Source organism: Centruroides sculpturatus, unplaced genomic scaffold, assembly GCF_000671375.1.
Source record: "Centruroides sculpturatus isolate CEXI.00-Female unplaced genomic scaffold, Cexi_2.0 scaffold192, whole genome shotgun sequence".
Taxonomy (NCBI): domain Eukaryota; kingdom Metazoa; phylum Arthropoda; class Arachnida; order Scorpiones; family Buthidae; genus Centruroides; species Centruroides sculpturatus.
The window spans coordinates 406,751-420,101 of NW_019384565.1; the positions used below are offsets into that span (position 1 = coordinate 406,751).

Here is a 13,351-nt window from a genome sequence, read left to right on the forward strand (position 1 = left end):
ATTATTTTTGTTCTCTGCCAAGTTCTTTAAAACTTTTAGTATTGTATTAACCTGTATGTTCTCACTAGTTAACAGTCTCTTAAGATTTCTGTACTTAAATTGCCTACAAGGACTTATTTATTACTAGGACTTATTATACTGGTGACCTGGTTCTCCAAATTAAGAAAACAGTTCAGAAAAAAGTCTTTATTTTTCACCTGAACACGTTACATGATATCATTGTATTTTGGATCCGTTGGTCCCTCATCAGGTTTATGACCAACAATTTCTAAAACAAATTATAAAATTATTACAAAATTATAAAAATTTCCAACAATAAAATAAAATAGAACTTACAGTTTTTTGATTCATAAATACATTTTTAAATACATCAGTATTTAAGACTATAAATAGCATAAATCCAATCATATTCCTGTATACAATAACAATAAAAATAAGTTATATTGATAAAAATTGGTTTAAACACTTTTTAAAATTTACATTATTGTTCTCCCACTATCACTTGAACATTGTCTTATCCTGAGGTTATTTCTCTTTTTTATACCTCCACCCCTCACTCCCTCTGTTGATTATTCTGTTCCATGATTGGTGTATTTCCCTTCCTGTATTGTTGTTTATTTTATTTTTTTGTCTTACTCTGTGGATGTGTTCATATAATTGCCTTTAAAAATTATTTCTTTCTTTTTTCTTTATTTTTATAGTGCTTGTATCTATTTAGCATCTTGTCGTGTTACAATGTTCTGCTACCACTGAATTTGCATAATTACTTTTGATGGCGTGAATATGTTCTTTTATGCATATTTTTAATTTACTTTTTGTTTCCCCAATATATGTTTTCTTTTGTTCACAACTGCAATCAAATGAAAATACTACACCTTTTTCTTCTGTTATCTCATATTTTTTATCATTTCTATAATAAAGATATTTTTTAGTTGAGTTTATTTTTTCTGGTATTAAATTTATTTTACTTTCTATTACTTTTTAATTCTCTCAAATAACTTTAAAGGCAATTATATGAACTCATCCATGTAGTAAGACAAAAATATAGAATGAACAACAATATAGGAAGGGAAATACACCAATCATGGAACGGAATCATCGACAGAGGGAATGAGGAGTGGAGGTATAAAAAGAGAAATAACCTCAGGAAAAGACATGATGCTTTTAAAGTTGATACAACTATTTTATTCGTGTTTATTGTAAAAATATGTGAAAAGTATTAAATTTGAATGTTATTACTAACTTTCTTTTCAGAAATTAGGAATTCATTTTGATGAATATCATAGTGAATCAATGTACAGTACCAGAGCAAAGCAAATTGTTAAATATTTGAAAAACAAATTTAAATTAGAAGAATCTAGGTAAGTATAAAATAGATAGAATAAATAATATAAGAATATTCTCTATGATGCATCACAAAATATAATTTATTAATGAGATTTGTAATCTGAAATATTAATTGTGCCACAATGAAAAAATATCCTCTTACATCAAAAACAAAAATTTAAATAGTTTACAAAAAGTTTTTTTTCCTTTTCATTTATCAAATATTATATTTGTTAAAATCGTTAGTTGCTATTCAGATAAATAGGATATCAGATTAAATTAATCATATGGTTTATATAAGTTGAAATGTTATTGTGGGTAATGAAGTCAGTTGTGAAAGGAAATATTGAAATCTTTTCAAAAAGAAAGTTAATGAAATGGCAGTTTTACAATTCAATTTAAAATGATCATACATTTTCAATAAATAATTTCATTTTTAATTATAATTAAAAAATAAAGCTGTTATAATTAAATAATTTAAGTAATAAATTAGTTTTTTATTTAAATTACTTAATTAAAATTTATTATATGTAATAAATCAGCTTTTGTCAGCTTATTGAGCTTGACTTAAGTATAAAGATTTTGTCTATTTTGATTCTTTTAAAATAATTTCAGAAAAACTAGAATAAAAATGAAATTATTATTTTTTACATTTAAACAGTTATAGTGATTATACATAGAGATCAGTTTTATGTATTTAATTAAGTAATAGTGTTCAGGTGAGTGGTAAATATTTAAATTAATAGTTTTATTTGAATAAGTATTTTCTCTGGTTATTATTAAGGGCAATTATTATTTTCTTTTCATCTATCTATTTAATACCCTTTATTAATAAAGTATTTATTTATGTATGAAAGCTTGATTTTTAAAGCAAATTATTAGCTACTTGAAATGACAACTGGTAGGTTATGTTTCTTTATAATGACTGTTACAGTCATTATAAAGAAACATATACCAGTATGTAAAAAATACATCATCTGTATATTTTAGATTTTTAATCTAGCATTTTTTATTGAAGTTTGTTAAATAAATACAGTATGGAGTTACTGTAATTTACAATATTTATTAATTTTACATTGTTTTCATAAGTTTTCAAAAATCCTTGAGTAGTAGTAGTGTCTGCTGTTTGATGGCAGATATTATTCAAATTAAAATTGACTTTACTTATTTATTGAAATAAAATATCTCTCTGTTATATTGACAGATGGTTATAATTTATGTTGACTTGTGTTCTTGGACTGCACATGTAAATCAAGATTAATTATTTCACAATAATACAGGGTGTTTTTTTAAACTGATGGTACTTAGAGACATCTGTAGAGCAATCTAACAGCCGGACTATCGCCAAATTTGGGAGTGACTAAGGACGACATGGGAAAGAGATTCCACGAAGAAAAAAAAAGTAGTACCTAAATTTGCCAGTAGGGGTGGATTTATCGCTGTTGTAGCAAAACAGCTAAGAATTTGCATAACGTGCTGGTAACATCTCAAAATCCAAATTCACAAAAAAAAATTGTATATTTATCAAACACGGTTTCAAAAACAACATAGAAATTTTTAATTTTCAACTGAAACAAATAATTTATTTTCTTATTAAAAGTGGAAGAATTGCTTTAAGAAACAGCAATCATGATGAGATTTGCTCGATTATGATTAATTGCCCCATCACTATATAGCATATTATAAATAAGTACAGTAGAGCGTCGATTATCTGAAAGTCAATCATCCGAAACGTCAATCATCTGAAAGAATTCCAGTCGGCAAATTTAAATTTTTGCCAGTGCTGTGGCACTGCAATCTTTGGCTATGTCTTGGGCTACTCAAACATTTTACGTTTTTGATACTAAATTAACTTCTGAAGTATAATTTTTATTGTTTTTATATTTTTCAATATATTTATTTTATTCGTACAAAATAAAAAAATAATTTTTAACGATACAATAGTCTTCGTTAGGCTTAACATCGACAAAAATTCAACGCGAAGCGACACGCAACGGAGAAAAATGTCAAGATGAGATAAATTAATATATTTTTTCATACATACTCAGTTATCCGAAACATCGATCTTTCAAACAACCCCAGTCCCCAATTGATTCGGATAATCAACGCTCTACTGTACAAAATTGTATCTAAGGGTTTTCAAAGATGCTGAATTTCAATCTTTGGTCCTTGAATTGTGAAATCTGTCAAAACATTCTTTTAAATGTTTTAAAATCTAGTCTAATCTAACATAACACAGATTAATTTTTTAACAATTGTAATTTAAGCAAGTTTATTGCAACTTAGGATGGGCCAAATGAAAGTTCAAAATGAATATTGAAATTACAACAGAACAAAGCATTCCAGAAAATAAATTATATTAGAAAATAAGATTTTATAAGACTTTTGTGTGGTAAAATTTATTAAGAAATTAACACTTGCAGAAAAAAAAATTTAAAAAGAATACCATCATTCTTAAAAATAAAGCAATACAAAAATATATGAAATTTAAAAACAAAATAATTTTGAGATATGCATAAATACAAGAGGGACTAAATGTCACTGTCATGAAAACACTGTCCCTGTCATAGAAATGTGTTAAATATTGGGATTTGTAGTTAATTTGAATTTTAACATTATTCATTCATTTTTCCTTCATTTTAATTTAAATATTTAAATAATTAGTATCTGAATTTTTCTATTCCATTTATTTATTTTATATATGAATGTTATATTCTTTTAATATGTTTATGTTGTTTCTTATTGAATTATAATCCTGAGGATAACTTATGATATAAATCAAAAATGTTTGTTTTTCAGTAAAACGTAGCTAGATTTATAAAGGTGTTTGGTTTTTATATTAAATAGACGATAGAATAAGCATATTAAAAAGATAAAGTTATATTAATGTTGGATGGTTTGTAAACAAATCTTAAGAACAAAATCCAGATGAAAATGAGTCTACTAGAGTCAAGCCAGTTTTAATCAATAAATATATCTAAGGACAAAGAAAAAATGTTTCAAAATTATCTTTTCTTCATCTTTAGTTTTAGAATAGAACACTTGAGTAATCATAGCAATATAACAAAAGAAAAATTGTTATCTTTAAACAACATAAATAAGACATTTTTACAAATTCAAAAACTATTACATTGTCTGATTTGTTATTATTACAAAAAAAATAAATGCTTGTTTACTGGAATTGATAAATACGAGGGCTATTTTTTAAATAAGATCTGTTTGTGAATGAGAGTGAGAATGATACGCGATTGCAGCAGTGTGCATGAGCATCTGCTTTCAGCATGCTTTGCGTGTGTTTAGATGCCATTTGCAGCCATATTGGCTGTCTGTGTGCTGAACTGTAGAAGTTTATAATGTTTAAGAAAACTGAGTCGCCTGCCGACTGTAAGATATGATCTGTTGTTTGATTTTAGCATGAAAGATCATGGTAACTGTCTTTTGGGACAGGAAAGGGACTTTGTTAGTGGATTTTATGCCAAGAGGCACAACAATCAATACTGATGCTTATTGTGTGACCTTAGAAAACTCCACCGTGCCATACAAGACAAGCGATATGGCCTAATGTCTTCCAGCGGCAAATTTCTTTGAAGTCGGAATTTTAAAATTTTTGAGTGGTATGACAAACGTTTGAACAAAAATGTAAATTATGTAGAAAAGTAGATAAAAGTATGTAGAATATGGAAAAAAATATATTTTAATATTTACAGTATTTTTCTTCTTATTAAAAAACAGACCTTATTTAAAAAATAGCCCTTGTAATATTGATTGAAACTTTTTAGTTTTCCAATAAAAGAAGGATAAGACTATTACTTATTTTCTTATATTATAGTTTTTCTTTATGCTTGGAATATTGATTTTTCAATATTATATTAGGATGTTTATATTAAATTTTATAATGAAATTGGAAATATATTAATTTTGTCAGTTATTTCTATTTATTCTTGCTTTAGAGAAAATTGTAACAGTATTTCATGATTTTAATATATTTTTCAAATCTATTTTTATCATAAAATAAAGCTTTTTTTCAATTTTATAGCATTTATTTGTGAAGATATTAAATTCAGGAATATTTGAATATATTTGTTTTTAAATATGTATTAATAAATCATTTTAAAATTAGTTTTTGAATAATACAATACAAAATTATATTATTTGTGTCTTATAAAAATACAGGGTAAATCAAAAGTTGTTTAACATCTTTATAAAATTGAACTGAGTTGGACAGGGGAAATTTTGGAATGATAGAAGCACATAACAACATAACATCAACCCAATTCTATTAGATATGCCAAACAAACAACTGGGTTATTTATAGTGCTGTAACAAAGTAATGTAACAATTAGAAATAGAGTAATTTGTCTATAATTAAGCGGTTAGACTGCCATTTAATGACAAATTTAATTTTTAATTTAAATTTAGAATTTTCTGGAAGAAAAGATTGGTTCAGAGTGGGGACTTGAACCCACAATTCCTGTTTACCATGCAGAAGCATTGCCAATTACAATATCCAGACTTCTGTCTGATCTTTGCTTCCAGAAGTATTAATTACTTGACTAATTACAGCCTGATAAATAATCTGATAGTTTGTTTGACATACCTGATAGAAACATGTTATTTTAAGGGGCAATCATTTTTGTGTATGTCAATTCTGTGTTTCTAATTTAAAATTTTGATGGTATATTCAAGAATAATATCAAATATGCATTTATTTTTGAAAACAATGATATCTTGGCTTTGTCATGTTTTTATTTAGACTATACTAATAATTCAGAAACCAAAAAATAGAATAATTGATTATTTCATATAAAATTTTTATAGATTTGTAATTTAATCATATTGTTAAAAATTACTGATTATTAGATATATGTGTATATAGTGAAGGATTAGTTCAACTTAAAGTTCCTGTTAATGCTGATCGTGAGCTAACAGTTACATTAGAGAAGACTGATGGTTCGACATTGTATATTAGTAGGTATGTTAACATTTTTAGTTATTTAGCAAATTTATTTTAATTTTGGTTACTGTAATTATCATTTTTTTGTTGTAGAGACATAGCTGCAGTGCTAGATCGTAAAGAGAAGTATAATTTTGATAAACCATATTATGTTGTCAGTACAGGTTTATTAATATAATGAACCTTATTATTATTATTTTTTTAATATTTAAAATATTTTTTAAAGGTTGATAATAACCAAAGTGATCATTTTCTTTCCCTTGTTGCCATTTTGAAAATATTGGGATATGATTGGTATAGGTACTATTTTATTGTATTTCCTAATTTTTGATTTTTAAACTTAATGGTTATTAAATTAATAAATAATTTTAGTTCAGTTCATCATATAAAATTTGGCCAAATTGAAGGAATGAGCACAAGAAAAGGAAAGTTAGTGCATCTGAAAGATTTATTAGAAGAAGCTAAAAGTAAAGCTTTTATTTCAATGTTAAATTCATCAAGTAAGGAATCATTTTCAAAATCTATAATAATTTATTGTATTTACTTGCATGTAAGATACTTTTAGATACATTGCTGTCCTCATTAAAGTTTTCAGAATTCCCCTTATGTCTTGATATATAGATTTCCAACACTTCACAGTAACCTTCTCCTCCATAACATATCTTACAAATGCTATGGAAGATATTCCTTTTTGATAGTTTATAGAAACTGCTCTTTAATTCTATTCTACAAAGATCTTGCCACGGCAACAACATATTCATGTTCTTGCTTGTCTCTATCAACCTTGAGGGGTATCTTATATACACTTAATATTTTCATACAGTCTGATTGATATTTATCATTTCTCAGACTTTTCTATACAATTGAGGTTTCTTGTTTAAAACATGCCTATATCAGTGAACAATGCAATCTTCCCATATATATTATATATATATGTATATTATAGTTCACAATCTTGTATTTCTCATGGTTTATGTTATTCATGTTAAAAATTTTTAAAAATTGGAAATTTTTGGTAATGTTAAGATAGCAATTTAGTTAACATTGTTCAAAACTAAAGATTCAAATATAATTCATATACTTTTATTTTCAGCGACACGGGCAACAAATAATATGGATGAAATTGCGGATGTTATAGGAATGTCAGCTGTTATGATAAATGATATGAAAAATAGACGACAAAGTAATTATAAATTTGATTGGGATAAAGTACTTTATATGAAAGGAGATAGTGCAACAACATTACATTACAATCATGCAAGATTATTCAGGTATGTTTTTATTAATTTTTAAATAAATAAATTTTCTCTAAGATTAATTAGCAATAAAGTATTTTAGCACGGAAATATGTTTCTTAATATATAGCATGATGGAGCCTTAGCTNAAATTATTCATATTCTTTTAATATGTTTATGTTGTTTCTTATTGAATTATAATCCTGAGGATAACTTATGATATAAATCAAAAATGTTTGTTTTTCAGTAAAACGTAGCTAGATTTATAAAGGTGTTTGGTTTTTATATTAAATAGACGATAGAATAAGCATATTAAAAAGATAAAGTTATATTAATGTTGGATGGTTTGTAAACAAATCTTAAGAACAAAATCCAGATGAAAATGAGTCTACTAGAGTCAAGCCAGTTTTAATCAATAAATATATCTAAGGACAAAGAAAAAATGTTTCAAAATTATCTTTTCTTCATCTTTAGTTTTAGAATAGAACACTTGAGTAATCATAGCAATATAACAAAAGAAAAATTGTTATCTTTAAACAACATAAATAAGACATTTTTACAAATTCAAAAACTATTACATTGTCTGATTTGTTATTATTACAAAAAAAATAAATGCTTGTTTACTGGAATTGATAAATACGAGGGCTATTTTTTAAATAAGATCTGTTTGTGAATGAGAGTGAGAATGATACGCGATTGCAGCAGTGTGCATGAGCATCTGCTTTCAGCATGCTTTGCGTGTGTTTAGATGCCATTTGCAGCCATATTGGCTGTCTGTGTGCTGAACTGTAGAAGTTTATAATGTTTAAGAAAACTGAGTCGCCTGCCGACTGTAAGATATGATCTGTTGTTTGATTTTAGCATGAAAGATCATGGTAACTGTCTTTTGGGACAGGAAAGGGACTTTGTTAGTGGATTTTATGCCAAGAGGCACAACAATCAATACTGATGCTTATTGTGTGACCTTAGAAAACTCCACCGTGCCATACAAGACAAGCGATATGGCCTAATGTCTTCCAGCGGCAAATTTCTTTGAAGTCGGAATTTTAAAATTTTTGAGTGGTATGACAAACGTTTGAACAAAAATGTAAATTATGTAGAAAAGTAGATAAAAGTATGTAGAATATGGAAAAAAATATATTTTAATATTTACAGTATTTTTCTTCTTATTAAAAAACAGACCTTATTTAAAAAATAGCCCTTGTAATATTGATTGAAACTTTTTAGTTTTCCAATAAAAGAAGGATAAGACTATTACTTATTTTCTTATATTATAGTTTTTCTTTATGCTTGGAATATTGATTTTTCAATATTATATTAGGATGTTTATATTAAATTTTATAATGAAATTGGAAATATATTAATTTTGTCAGTTATTTCTATTTATTCTTGCTTTAGAGAAAATTGTAACAGTATTTCATGATTTTAATATATTTTTCAAATCTATTTTTATCATAAAATAAAGCTTTTTTTCAATTTTATAGCATTTATTTGTGAAGATATTAAATTCAGGAATATTTGAATATATTTGTTTTTAAATATGTATTAATAAATCATTTTAAAATTAGTTTTTGAATAATACAATACAAAATTATATTATTTGTGTCTTATAAAAATACAGGGTAAATCAAAAGTTGTTTAACATCTTTATAAAATTGAACTGAGTTGGACAGGGGAAATTTTGGAATGATAGAAGCACATAACAACATAACATCAACCCAATTCTATTAGATATGCCAAACAAACAACTGGGTTATTTATAGTGCTGTAACAAAGTAATGTAACAATTAGAAATAGAGTAATTTGTCTATAATTAAGCGGTTAGACTGCCATTTAATGACAAATTTAATTTTTAATTTAAATTTAGAATTTTCTGGAAGAAAAGATTGGTTCAGAGTGGGGACTTGAACCCACAATTCCTGTTTACCATGCAGAAGCATTGCCAATTACAATATCCAGACTTCTGTCTGATCTTTGCTTCCAGAAGTATTAATTACTTGACTAATTACAGCCTGATAAATAATCTGATAGTTTGTTTGACATACCTGATAGAAACATGTTATTTTAAGGGGCAATCATTTTTGTGTATGTCAATTCTGTGTTTCTAATTTAAAATTTTGATGGTATATTCAAGAATAATATCAAATATGCATTTATTTTTGAAAACAATGATATCTTGGCTTTGTCATGTTTTTATTTAGACTATACTAATAATTCAGAAACCAAAAAATAGAATAATTGATTATTTCATATAAAATTTTTATAGATTTGTAATTTAATCATATTGTTAAAAATTACTGATTATTAGATATATGTGTATATAGTGAAGGATTAGTTCAACTTAAAGTTCCTGTTAATGCTGATCGTGAGCTAACAGTTACATTAGAGAAGACTGATGGTTCGACATTGTATATTAGTAGGTATGTTAACATTTTTAGTTATTTAGCAAATTTATTTTAATTTTGGTTACTGTAATTATCATTTTTTTGTTGTAGAGACATAGCTGCAGTGCTAGATCGTAAAGAGAAGTATAATTTTGATAAAGCATATTATGTTGTCAGTACAGGTTTATTAATATAATGAACCTTATTATTATTATTTTTTTAATATTTAAAATATTTTTTAAAGGTTGATAATAACCAAAGTGATCATTTTCTTTCCCTTGTTGCCATTTTGAAAATATTGGGATATGATTGGTATAGGTACTATTTTATTGTATTTCCTAATTTTTGATTTTTAAACTTAATGGTTATTAAATTAATAAATAATTTTAGTTCAGTTCATCATATAAAATTTGGCCAAATTGAAGGAATGAGCACAAGAAAAGGAAAGTTAGTGCATCTGAAAGATTTATTAGAAGAAGCTAAAAGTAAAGCTTTTATTTCAATGTTAAATTCATCAAGTAAGGAATCATTTTCAAAATCTATAATAATTTATTGTATTTACTTGCATGTAAGATACTTTTAGATACATTGCTGTCCTCATTAAAGTTTTCAGAATTCCCCTTATGTCTTGATATATAGATTTCCAACACTTCACAGTAACCTTCTCCTCCATAACATATCTTACAAATGCTATGGAAGATATTCCTTTTTGATAGTTTATAGAAACTGCTCTTTAATTCTATTCTACAAAGATCTTGCCACGGCAACAACATATTCATGTTCTTGCTTGTCTCTATCAACCTTGAGGGGTATCTTATATACACTTGATATTTTCATACAGTCTGATTGATATTTATCATTTCTCAGACTTTTCTATACAATTGAGGTTTCTTGTTTAAAACATGCCTATATCAGTGAACAATGCAATCTTCCCATATATATTATATATATATGTATATTATAGTTCACAATCTTGTATTTCTCATGGTTTATGTTATTCATGTTAAAAATTTTAAAAAATTGGAAATTTTTGGTAATGTTAAGATAGCAATTTAGTTAACATTGTTCAAAACTAAAGATTCAAATATAATTCATATACTTTTATTTTCAGCGACACGGGCAACAAATAATATGGATGAAATTGCGGATGTTATAGGAATGTCAGCTGTTATGATAAATGATATGAAAAATAGACGACAAAGTAATTATAAATTTGATTGGGATAAAGTACTTTATATGAAAGGAGATAGTGCAACAACATTACATTACAATCATGCAAGATTATTCAGGTATGTTTTTATTAATTTTTAAATAAATAAATTTTCTCTAAGATTAATTAGCAATAAAGTATTTTAGCACGGAAATATGTTTCTTAATATATAGCATGATGGAGCCTTAGCTGATCTATTTTATATACAAATTATTTTGTTCTTTCTTACTAACTTTAATTGATCATATAATGAAATTGAAATAATTTTTTTAAAGGACAAAGCATATTATGTAGTAAATAAATAACATTTTTGTGTTTGTTATAGCAAAGTATTAAAGAAATATATATCAGCATAAACATTTTCAAATATTGAACAATATGTATATATATTCATATGGTATATGTAGACAGTGATTCCTCTGAAAATTCAAAAAGTTTCATGTCATTTTGCCACTTTTGATTTTATATTACAATATTGTGATCTTCTATCTACCCATTATTCCATTCAAATGGCCAGTGTTAATGGGAATACCTCACATAGATGAATGTCACCTTGCCCATTATTTTGACAATTGATTAACCTATTTGTATGGTTCAGTGGAATAGAATCAATACCAAATTTGCTGTATTATTGGGCTATAAGAATAATTTAATAATGCTAGATATAAAGTAATTTGACTAGAGGTAGGTGGTTAGGCTGCAATATCATGATAATTTTAATAGAGTTAACTGTATTCTGTTGACTCTTACAAATCTGAGAAATGTCTTTTAACTTCATGTTTATCGCAAAATTTTTTTTTGTAATAGATATCATCATAAAATTTTTTTACTAAAAAATAAGACATTTTCATCTATCTTATGGTGTAACTTTTACAATTCTACCATTGTTCTAACTTTTACGAGAAAATATGCAATTTTTTCTGTACAGTTGGTTATGAAAATTGGTTACTGTTCAATTGCGTTTTTTTTCCTCCAAAATTTTTTAGTTAAAATAATTTTATTTGTATTTTTATTTAAAAATATCTGGGACTCAATTAGCTTAAATAAATTTTAAATTGCTTTCATAGCAATGCTTACAAATTGCATTTAAATCTAGTCTATTGGAAAAATATACTCAAAAGGTTTGTTCTATAGAAAGAAATATATGCACTGTATACCTATATTATAAATGAAAAATTGTAAGTTAACTTCTTTTCTATTGATATCAATAAAAATGAAATTTATATTAGTTGTAGTTGAAAAGTGAAAAGAAATGAAATTGAGACAATGTCTTATGTGCTGAGTGGTAGGCTCAACATCATATTTTATCTGTATTTTGGAAAATGTACTCTCACTTTTATCACTAATGAAAACAAAACTGAAATTTTGTGTTTTGTTTTCTTTTTTGTATTTTTTATAAACCATTTTGATTTTATTTTTTAGGAAGCTTTGCGACATTATTACATGACCTTGTAGCAGATTTTCATGGCAGATAAATCATGCACTTTTGATTGGAAATAGTTATTTGAATAAGAGTGTGTAGTTAATTCTTCTGGTGCTAATTAATTGTTTTTATTTTACTGAATGGACGTCGCTATCAGGGCTGTGGAGTCAGAGTTGGAAGGAATGCCTGGCCAGATGAGTCAGGAAAAATGTGTCAACTTGGACTCCGACATTTTAAATTTAATTTAATTTTTTATTTAAATGAAAGAAAATTTATTTTATATAATAAAATAATTTTAAATGACGTAATATAACTTTCAATCGCAATTTATTAATATTTCTAACATTATTTCAATAATAAACAAGCTTGCATGGCTGTAGAAGAACATTTATGTAATATACAAACAGGGAATCGAGAGAAATGGAAGCTGAAATTTTTCCCTGGATCTGAAGAAAACTTGGGGTCTATAGTGGTAGTTCTTACTTCTATAAAATTAATATTCTTTTTATTACTAGAAAATGAAATCTTTAAGATTGCTTTTTATTAATAAAGAAGCTTTCTACGTATTTCATTGGTACAAAAAAAAAGACTAAAGGGAAAGAGGAAAAGATGTCCATTTTATCACGGGCCTCATAAGCTATCGACGTCCTTTATACAAGAATTGTTTTAAATACTTGTTGTTTAAATTAAATTAATTAATGTTAAATTATTAAGCAAAGCAACTTAGATTAATTTTAGATAGTATTTATTATCATCATCGGTATTAATTTCTGTTCAGTTCAGTCATTCTTTCCGAATCTGATCTCTTCTCATGATCTT

At 26.0% G+C, this 13,351-nt stretch overlaps 2 protein-coding genes across 2 annotated transcripts in view; both read left to right on the forward strand.

Annotated features, from left to right (window-relative positions):
- Positions 1-7,618, forward strand: part of LOC111624028 (probable arginine--tRNA ligase, mitochondrial) — a 35,769-nt gene extending 28,151 nt beyond the window's left edge. The window contains exons 15-21 of the mRNA XM_023366796.1: positions 1,244-1,361; positions 6,203-6,298; positions 6,374-6,434; positions 6,507-6,580; positions 6,653-6,780; positions 7,374-7,551; positions 7,594-7,618. Coding sequence (XP_023222564.1) covers positions 1,244-1,361; positions 6,203-6,298; positions 6,374-6,434; positions 6,507-6,580; positions 6,653-6,780; positions 7,374-7,551; positions 7,594-7,618 — 680 coding nt within the window. The remainder of the gene's footprint in view (positions 1-1,243; positions 1,362-6,202; positions 6,299-6,373; positions 6,435-6,506; positions 6,581-6,652; positions 6,781-7,373; positions 7,552-7,593) is intronic.
- Positions 7,619-8,377: 759 nt separating this feature from the next.
- Positions 8,378-12,556, forward strand: LOC111624029 (probable arginine--tRNA ligase, mitochondrial). The gene is made up of 7 exons (XM_023366797.1): positions 8,378-8,390; positions 9,824-9,935; positions 10,011-10,071; positions 10,144-10,217; positions 10,290-10,417; positions 11,011-11,188; positions 12,532-12,556. The coding sequence occupies exons 1-7, from the start codon at positions 8,378-8,380 to the stop codon at positions 12,554-12,556; spliced, it is 591 nt and encodes a 196-aa protein (XP_023222565.1).
- Positions 12,557-13,351: the final 795 nt, after the last annotated feature.

Bases quoted from the DNA above. Each gene is read 5' to 3' on its own strand.
- LOC111624029 (XM_023366797.1), top strand. The intron at 9,936-10,010 runs GTATGTTAACAT...TTTTTGTTGTAG, and splicing joins TCGACATTGTATATTAGTAG to AGACATAGCTGCAGTGCTAG. The intron at 11,189-12,531 runs GTATGTTTTTAT...TTTATTTTTTAG, and splicing joins AATCATGCAAGATTATTCAG to GAAGCTTTGCGACATTATTA.